Source organism: Lampetra planeri, chromosome 3 (genome assembly GCF_965212315.1).
Source record: "Lampetra planeri chromosome 3, kcLamPlan1.2.h2, whole genome shotgun sequence".
In the NCBI taxonomy this organism is placed as follows: domain Eukaryota; kingdom Metazoa; phylum Chordata; class Hyperoartia; order Petromyzontiformes; family Petromyzontidae; genus Lampetra; species Lampetra planeri.
The window spans coordinates 10,727,304-10,737,471 of record NC_136109.1 but is presented as its reverse complement, the minus strand read 5'-3'; the positions used below and the strand labels follow the sequence as shown (position 1 = coordinate 10,737,471).

The window sequence follows — 10,168 nt, the reverse complement described above, 5'->3', positions numbered from 1 at the left end:
GGAAAAAACCCTCTCGGAACGTGCGTTGATTGGTCCGCTTCAGGGAAAGGGGAGGGAACCTCTTGGACGAATCACGACGCGGTTTATTGTCGCCTGAGGCCCGCGCGTGCGTTCCGTGGTGCGTGAGTTCTCCCATAATCCGCGTAAGTACAGCGCCGTTATACTTCGTTGTGATGGTTACTTCAATTATCTGCTATCATAAGTCTCCCCCAAACGTCTGGGTCTCCACTTGAGCTTCGAGAAGGGCGGTGTTTTGTTGCTTTCCTCACGGTTTGGTTGACACGTTTTGAATGTGGTCGAGTAGGCCTCAAACCTTCGCTCGCCTCGGCGAATGAAAGGCGAGAGCCGGATTCACAACGTTAACCGGCTTCTTCCTCGCCCCCCTTCTCTTTTAAAATAATTGCGAAAGGGAAGTTACCCATTGCTTAATGTTGCGATCGTAAACCAATCGACTAATTGCACAGTAACAGTTGTTATTGTATCCATGGCGAGCATCGGTCCGCAATGAGTCGAGGTCGTGTTTTGAATGGGCTATCACTCCGCTCAACACCGGGTGCCGTAAGCTACTGTGGCTTATAAGTGGTGAGCGGCAGAGACTGCTCGTGCAAAATCAGTTATTGTATTGTACTTGTATGTTCCTGCGTCTATGGTGGCCTCTCCCGACTTCAATCCGTAATGAGCAGCGTGATGTGACGTAGGGTCGTATAACACAGCACGGGGAGGTTCTCGTACAGCAGTGGATTTGCAAGATATCCGTACATTCAGTTAACTTTAGGACAACTATCGAATGTGGAGTTTCTCACTTATCGGATGAGAACCGCCCCGTTGCGCGTTTTGAGAATGACCTCACAGTATTATTGAATAAATTGTCAGTAACTCATATCTTACAATAATAATAGGGTTTCCCCCCTTTTTTCTGGCAACAAAACTGAAACCTTTTTACAAGTAATCATGTTTACATTAACCACAATGCCTGCGGTCAGAATGCAAACAAAAACACACTGATAATGTATGCATTGTCCTTCAAATTGATCGGTCCACACCAGAGACAGCATATGAGCCTAGTCTCATATGGTGTTCGACCAGATGACGCCAAAAGGCGCACAACTCAAAGACAACGCACTATCAGAGTAATATTTTGCTACTGACAAAGGAGGCCTCATGATGTAAATGCTTACCCCGAGCCCTCATTCCTCTGATTGGTGGTGGGTTCAATCCCTACCCTAACGTCTGTTAATTTGGAGTTTGCATGTATACTCCGTTATCGTGTGCATTTTTCTTCGGGTCCTCAGGTTTTTCCCTCCACATTTATAAACGTGCATTTAGAGTATTTGGCTGCTATAAATTTCCACATGATAAGCCACTTCGTTGAGCTATCATTTGTGGCCAGGTCGCTTCTGAAAAAAGAGTGAAACAGCTGAGTGGGCCTTACCTGGAAAAATAAGAATAGTTTAGTTTTTTAGTTTGACCCCAGTACCGCTTCACCCTCTCCTCGTTGTTGTTGTTGCTGCTGCTGTTGTGTTTAAGGAAGCGCCGTTTGCTCCCTCGTCTTTCCCCAGGTGCCGCCGTTCCCATCCCAGGCGCACGCGCAGTGACTCCCATCAAAAATGGATTTCCAGCACCGGGCGGGCGGGAAGACCGGCGGAGGCGGCGTCGCCTCCTCCTCCGAGTCGAACCGCGACCGACGCGAGAGGTTGAAGCAGCTCGCACTGGAGACGATTGACATCAACAAGGCAAGTGAAGACACTGCTGGGAACTTGTGCGCATACATATCAAGCAACCTTCGCTGTAGGGGGGTGGAAGATTGGCTAGAAAACCTATGGGACATGTGGGCGTGTTCAGCCCATGACTTGATGTCGTACTAAACAAAAAGAAAATCCCTTGTTTTGTGCTGTGTTACCACGTTTGTGCTTCGAGCTATCACCAACTTGTACTGACCATTGTGGCGAATTACGGTAAAACAACCTGAATGGTGTGGGGAGACCCTGATCCAGCATTTGATTGACAAGAGGGCTGTGCATTTATTGCACATGTAGACTAGACAAAAGAGCTATTATGTCACAGTTGGTAAGAACTTCAGGCTAAGGCCATGTTCGTAGAGGATATCTGTCCAGTTGCATGAGATTGTTAATTCAATTGCATTGTTCAGTCTCGCACCTCTGGAAGTCATTCTGACTAACGTGCCGCGAACGGTCCCCATGGTTGTTGGTGTAACAGTGTTGCTCTTTGACCAATACCCTTACCCGCTTCTTCTCGCACAGGACCCGTACTTCATGAAAAATCACCTGGGCTCATACGAGTGCAAGCTGTGTCTGACGCTCCACAACAATGAGGTACCCGCTCGTTTAAATATAGCTTTCTGTTTCAAAACGTACCTTTTTTTACATTTCTGAGTCGAAATCTGATTTGGTCTCTACAATAGCCTTGAATAAAATTTCATGTTTATCACTGCCTGGAGTGGTAGGACATGCCTGTAATTCAACTTTTTAGAACGGGATTGGTGCATTACCCTCTGCTTGTTACAACAGGGTTAAGATGTTTCCAGTTGGTGGCAATGGAGAATATATGTTGTTCATCATCCACAAACAAGTTGTCATCGGGCGATCGAAAAGTCGTGGGTTTCTTGCTTTTATTCTTTTCAAAAATAAATTTATTTTATTATTTTTTATTTTATTTTCTATCTACGTGACTTTACCGAAAGAACCAAGAATATGAATACATCAATATGTATTTGTTCATTTAATTGTTATCCCCTCTATGTAGGAGGTTTTTTTATTGCTCCTGTTTCCTCTCCAGTGAAAATATACTCAACTCGGGGAATTGGCCAAACATCCCAGTACAGGACCCTCCTGAAACAAGTCTTGAGAATCAATGCAGCTTTCCCTGACTAATACGTACTTATTATTTAATACACCTCTACTATACATATTCATTTGTGTAATGTTTGTATTATTTTTTTCATTGCAGGGAAGCTACTTGGCTCATACCCAGGGCAAGAAACATCAGGCTAATCTGTAAGTATTGTGTATGAGCCATGGTGATAACCCTGGTTAGCTACAAAGCTTTTCGCTTTGTAGCTAACCGGCACCAGTTATATAGCCCTTCTCTGCAGCAGACTTGTAGATGGGATCCCGCTCGATTTTCGACATATGTTAAGTGGTCGTCATGTGTATTGCTATAAAAAAAATATATTTTTATTTTACCAGGTAAGCCTCACTGAGCTACATAGCCCTTTTTCAGAAGCGACCTGGCCACAAATGAAAGCTCAACGAAGTGGCTTATCATGTGGAAATGTATAGCAGCCAAATACTCTAAATGCACGTTTCTAAATGTGGAGGGAAAAAACCGGAGGACCTGGAGAAAAAAAAGTTTAAGCCTAATGTAAGATAAATTAAGGCCTCGCATACAGTCTGTTCTACAGTCTGTTCTTCTATAACAGGGGTGGGGAACCTTTTTTCTGCCAAGGGCGATTTGGATATTTATAACATCGTTCGCGGGCCATACAAAATTATCAACTTAAAAATTAGCCCGTTATATTTGGGCAAACATTTTATTAACTCACCCCTAATGTGATGGCTGGAACTGCTTCTCTTTGGTGAGGCGTGTGATGTTAGCTGGTATTGATGATGTTGCTACTCGCAACTGCTTTTCCAGGTTTGCTCCTAGATTGATTGAATTTCGAGTCCTGCCTGCGGTTGCCTTGGCAGGGCCACACCAAATGATTTTGCGGGCCTCATACGGCCCGCGGACCGGACGTTCCCCACCCCTGTTCTATAACATGATAGTTGTGTTCCTGAAGAACACCGCGTTATAATGAATTCTATATAATATAGGGTAAAGCACAGTCCGCGATAGCACGTGAGATGCGTATGCAGGCTGAACAAAGGCTGAGATGCGTGCATAGCATTTGGAAGCATCCAGCAGCATCCCGCCTTGTGTAATGCTATGCCGAGGCAGCCGTACAACCGCTTATTCCTACTCGCGTGACGTAGTTCTGTTCGCTCAAGCACGTTATAGCCAATTCGTGTTATAAAAAATGTGTTCCCTAATACATTCATCCCATTCTATCCAATTCGCGTTATGAAAACAAGTGTTATAGGAGAACAGACTGTACTTCACACTTGTTTATGTGGGTTAGTAGAGAGGAAGTGGGGTCCCGGGACTGCTTCAGATATCACCTGCTACTGATCTTATGGACCACATGGAAATTAGACACGGGCTGCTGAGTTCACAGCACATAAACCACAGTTCCAACCCCTCGTACGTATGCTGAACTTTCTTCGCACCGTACGTAGCCAACTGTGTTGATCGGAGGTGAAGCATTGAGTCTATGGGCAGTATCTATGTATGTTGAACTTTCGCACCGCACGTAGCCAACCGAGCTGAATGGAGGTGCAGCGTTGAGTCTTTGGGCAGAGTTTGTCTATTGATAGTGTTAGTCTATGGTCAGTATCTATGTATGTTGAACTTCTTTCGCACCGTACGTAGCCAACCGTGCTGATCGGAGGTGCAGCGTTGAGTCTATGGGCAGTGTTAGCCTATGGGCAGTGTTTGTCTATTGATAGTGTTAGTCTATGGTCAGTATCTATGAATGTTGAACTTCTTTCGCACCGTACGTAGCCAACCGTGCTGATCGGAGGTGCGGCTTCCTAAGCCAAAGATATTGAATTGTATTTTTTTTCTGTCTCTCCCCCTCTTCACCTCCCCCACTGCCAGAGCGAGGAGAGCAGCGAAGGAGGCGAAGGACGCTCCGGTGCAGCCGGCACCCGAGAAGGTGAAAGTCGACGTCAAGAAGTTTGTCAAGATCGGACGCCCTGGATACAAAGGTCATTCCCCGCACACTGACGTCTTTGGTCCGTTTGGAGACTGTCATTAACAGATTGTGACTGGTTCTTCCATCGTGTCCTGCCTTGTTGGTGAAGGCAGAAGTTTGGCAATCTTTGAATGCTGATCTGTCTTTTTTTCCCCCACAATTGCATCCTGATTGTGATGTAGGCGTCCTGACAACAAAGAATTCGTTCGCATCTCTTGCAGAGCAGTGAAACCCTTTGTGTTTAACGGCCCATGAAAGCGGATGTCACAGAGCAGCATCTGAGACTTATTTTAAGTGAACTTCTGGTCCTCACAGTAGGAAAGCAGCACATTCCAACCCTACTGCTACTTCAGAACAATATTTGTTTCTCAATGGTGGTCAATCCTATAATTGTTATTCTCAATGAGGCTTTATTGGATAGATAACAATTTTAAAGTAGGCATGTAAATTCATCTGTCCAAGTGGTTACCATAATCAAGAATCCATATTTACCATCTTCTTGGTATTGTTTCTTATTTTCCTACCTTGAGTTTTGTTGAGTTTTGTATCCTAAATGTAACATGAGCATACATACAGTTTTTTTTTAAATTGTAAGTAATTTATTCGCATCACGTGATTTATGCAACTTATTTTGAGCGTAAGAATTGATTGTAATTAACGAGTCGATGCGTCGTTCAGTTGACCGATACTGACTTGCCCATGTTTTGTTCTTCCTGTGCAGTCACCAAGCAAAGGGACCCCGAATCCAACCAGCAATCACTGCTCTTCCAGGTGGGAAGGGCCCCTCCATCCAGTCAGTCTTGATTTAAAAGAGAGCGCACACGTGTACTATGAAAGCAAGGGTGGGGAAACCTGTAATCCGTGGCCCAGATATTTCCCACAACTTCATCCTCCTCACGGCTGCACGAGGCCGACAATTTTCAAATGGCCTGTAGAGGACATCCGTCACTGTGTCTCTTGGCCAAGTCATTGGGTAATTGAAGGGAATGTATTCGATGTGGCAACACTGTTTCTGATTTTTGCGCCCTCAATCTCTTCCGGCACTTCAAGGGCCGCTTGCAGTGACGGAAGCGATTGAGGTGTGCGAACGCGGTGCTTACTAAGTGTCTTTGAAACTCATGTTGGGTGCTTGGCAATAAAAAGGGTTCCTCACCCTTCTAATTACGTTCTTCAACCTGCAACTGACCAGCATGATGTATGGTCAACCCATAACCAACATACCTTAATTGCAGCAGTAAATCGACAAAGGGCAGTACAATATTATTCGAAAATGTGTCGACATTACCTTCAAAATGACACCCCATATGTAATGTTCAGACTATCTTGGAGTTATTGCCTAAATTATAGAACCCACCCAATATATTTAAGCTGCACCCAGCAAGCTCTTCATTAGAAGCGGACATGGGTCAACTCCATTTTTTATTTGGCAGTTCACAATAAGTGCCATTGCATTGTAATTGTAATTTGAGGTCACATTACTTTTGTCGTAATTATTATTTACCCTATGTCTGGGTGGGGGGGGGTAGAGCAGAGAACAGTGCCGCCAGTATCTCTGGCACCTTCACTGATGGTGCCCTTTTGTCTGTTTTTTTTTTTGCCGTCACAGATCGACTACCCGGAGATCGTGGACGGCGTTGTGCCACGCCACCGTTTCATGTCGGCCTACGAGCAGCGCGTCGAGCCGCCCGACCGCCGCTGGCAGTACTTGCTCTTCGCTGCCGAGCCTTACGAGACCATTGCCTTCAAGGTGTGATGCTGCGACGTCGGCAGTGGTCGCCATAGTAAAAACAGAGCTCTCGCGTAGGTGGGCTGGTATCGCATGTAGAGGAAGGCGGTCGGAGGGGCGGAGGGGGAGGGTCTTGAGTTTCTCTTTCAGGAGCTGCTGCCTATGTAAAGACAGAGCCAGAACCTCAGAGGCCCAAATTTGAAGTACTCAAGTACGAGTGTGGGTGCAAGGAGCAGACATTCATACCTGTATGTATGTTGACCTTTTGCACTGTACGTAGCAAACCGCGCTAATCGGAGGTGCGGGGGAAAGACAACAAACTAACACAAAAAGCAGTTTGGATACTGATCCAATGTAGTGGTGGTGCGGTGTGGTATGATATGGTAAGTTGTGTTGATGGTCTTTGCGTGGCGACGATAGTGATGTGGTGTTGGGGGTGGTGTTGTGGTGACAGCGCAGTGGTGACGGTGGTCATGATCGTCGTGATGGTGCCAGGGGGGGGTATGTTGTGGTGGCGGTGGTATTTTGGTGGCATGAGCAATGACGATGTTGCGAATGGTAACGGTGTAATTGTGCTTGTGATGGCGTGATGATGGGGGGGTTTATGGCTTGGGCTCGTGCATGATGCTCGCTTGCCCGCTCACCTTTCTTTCAGGTGCCGAGTCGTGAGATCGACAAGGGCGAGGGAAAGTTCTGGACGCATTGGAACAAAGAGACCAAGCAGGTGAGTCCATCTGTCAGTCTTGTCAGTCTATCAGTCCGTCCTCCAGTCAGTTAGCTGCCTTGGTGTTATGGCAATTACACAAATTAGGCTCCCTAAAATCATCCCAATAATGTATATGGGGGTGTCAGTTTGAAGGGAATTATCTGTAGTTTTAGAAATGTCTTATTTATGGAATAAATTGGCACTTTTGACACGGATAAAAGATAATTCACCGTCACCATCCCATCGTAGATGGTAAAATATGTTCATCTGAGTGTCCGACACTGAGCATGTGTCTATATAATCTACAAAGGTGGACAAATTATTTCAAGTACATTCATAGTTGGTTGACGCACTATGCCCATGTGAAAAGCCACTTGATTAAACGAATGAGTGCACCTCTGTTGTGTCCAAGCAAGTAAAGGACCAGACACTTTATTTGTCAGATGTTGAGTAAATGCAGAACGTTCAGAAAACAGGTTTAACCTTGTCATTGTGAAGACAAGAGTTTGTTCACATGAAATTTTAATTCTCAGCATTTTACATTTTACACACTTGTGTATGTCACATTATGGATGTGACATACACGGGTCCCACATTCTTCCACCAAAGATGGGCGGAAAAGTGCACTGTATCTCTTGTTGAACTCTGCATTTGCTGTGTATTAGGCAGGCAAGGGGGTAATGTACATTGAGCTTAGCGAATCCCCGACACGACATCTGTGTTACTCACCCCTTCTACCCTTCACCCCCCACAGTTCTTCATGCAGTTCCACTACAAGCTGGAAAAGCCGGTGCCCGTACAGCAGCCCCCACACCTGGCCCCCCCGCCCGTGAGACCCGGCCCACGGGGACCCCCGCCTCCTGGCATGGCGCCTCCCATGAACCACCCCGTGCACATGCCTCCCATGGGGATGCCCATGAACATGAGTATGGGCCCAATGATGGGGACGATGGTGGGCCACATGGGCATGCCCCCTCCGGGTATGGGGCCCCCGCCTCCACCCCCGCTCACCGGGCCCCTCCCTCCGCCGCCGCCGCCGCCCCCCCTGATGTCCAACAGGCTGCCGCCCCCTCCCCCGCCCCCGTCGGGCATCCCTCCGCCGCCCCCTCCCTCGGGGGGGCCGCCGCCGCCCCCGCTGCCGCCGCCGTCCACGGGCGGTCCCCCGCCGCCCCCGCCACCCGGGGGGATGCCCCCTGGGCCACCCCCACCGGGACCCGTGCCTCCGCCGCCGCCGCCGCCCCCCATGCTGATCCGGCCGCCCCCGCCAGGTCCCCCTCACATGCAGGGGGTCCCAAGACCCCAGGGTGTGCCACCTCCTCCGCCGCCGCCATCGTCAAACTGATGCCGGCGGTAGTGGGTGGGTTATTTTTTTTTATGTTATTCCCCCCGGTGTCCGGGGTAGGTTTGTTACTCTCCGACGTTGCTTTTGGGTTGTTAACCGCGCGCGGTCGTTCGGCGCGATCTCTGGAAACGAACGGAGGTTGCAGAGGCAGCTCTCCCCAGCACTTGGGAGAGAAATGTTCGGACATCGTGCCGAATAACATCTTAGCCCTGCAGCAGCCTACGACACCCGTTTGATACATGGAAGTTCACACATTGAGGCGCTATTCGGGCTCAAGGCCTGCTTAGCATCCACGATTCTGGGCGATTTGGTTCGATGCAAATGCTGTTTAATCAGTCATTAAATGGCAGAAAAATAATTCACCAGAACGAGACGTGATACATGTACATTCCCATATAAAAAATATAGTGAAGACCTCAAGTTTGGCCTCAGACTGGCCTACCAGGTCCCACCAAGCAAGCCCCCGAGGAAAGGGTGCCTTAATTATTTCACTTAACACGGAATGATATGACATAGTACATTGTTAAAACTGGTGGTTGTCTCATTAAAAGGCCAAGCATTAGTTTCTTCGTAAGGTAATGACAGGCAGCTATGTTTGCACACATTCTAACCAAAAGAGATCATCTGGAATGTTTTATGGCTTATTTTTATGCTACCCGACTGCCAACTGTTGTGGAATCGGCCATGGTCAACCCACTGCTGGATGAAAGCCTCCCCAAGCCGCCACCATCTCATGATCATATGATCTAATTCTATAACACCTGTTTAATGACAGTTTTAAGTCGCCGAATCTGGTCCACATAGACACTTGTATCATAAACAATTCACAGACTGTACTCGGAAATCTCAATAAAAGATCTTTGTCTAAATGTGGTGTGTGCGACGTGTCTTATGAAGTGAGCCATATTATGCCACTCCGCTGTACTGCGTCTGCTGTCCCGTATATTTTTGTGTCCCTTGCCAGCGTGCTGCATTCTCCAAGAGCACTCCATTCCCATGGTTACCAATCTGTCCTCGGCGTCCCCTCTCCCCCCGAGCCTTTTTACTTCAGCGCCAACTCCATCCCTTCTGTGCAACTATTTTATCCTTCATTCTCTCTCCCACCGTGCCAGTTCCCTCTAATGCCCTGTTTGGGTTCACATCCTCAAAAGCTCATTGTCTTCATACTCATGCTGTCCTGCTGTGATGCCTCTTTAAACTGCTTATCTTTCCAATTTCCTGGCCCGCTCTGTCTACCTTTAGGGCACCACGGTGGCGAGATGTTAAATATCTTGCCGAGTATGCAGGAGGTCGTGGGTTCGATCGCGAACCTGACGCCTGCTATATATTTGAAGTTTGCATGTTCTCATCGTGGTCGCCTGGATTTTTCTCCGGGTCCTCCAGGTTTTCCCTCCGCATGTAATAATATGCGTTTGAGAGTATTTGGCTGCAATGAATGTGTGGCCAGGTCACTTCTGGAAAAGAGCTATGTAGCTCGGTGGGCTTTACCTGGAGTTAAATCCCTCACATTAACATAGCCACTTCCGTGCCCTCGTCGAGGAGGCCGCTCTCCTATCTTACAGTTACATGCTAATTTCTCAC

At 47.5% G+C, this 10,168-nt stretch overlaps 1 protein-coding gene across 1 annotated transcript; it reads left to right on the top strand.

The window, feature by feature from the left end:
• Positions 1-59: 59 nt before the first annotated feature.
• SF3A2 (splicing factor 3a subunit 2) lies at positions 60-9,456 on the top strand. The gene is made up of 9 exons (XM_078592795.1): positions 60-143; positions 1,560-1,733; positions 2,262-2,333; positions 2,968-3,014; positions 4,717-4,826; positions 5,535-5,584; positions 6,420-6,560; positions 7,195-7,263; positions 8,000-9,456. Exons 2-9 carry the CDS (start codon positions 1,608-1,610, stop codon positions 8,585-8,587), a joined length of 1,203 nt encoding a protein of 400 aa, XP_078448921.1. The 5' UTR covers positions 60-143; positions 1,560-1,607; the 3' UTR covers positions 8,588-9,456.
• The last annotated feature ends 712 nt before the right edge of the window (positions 9,457-10,168 follow it).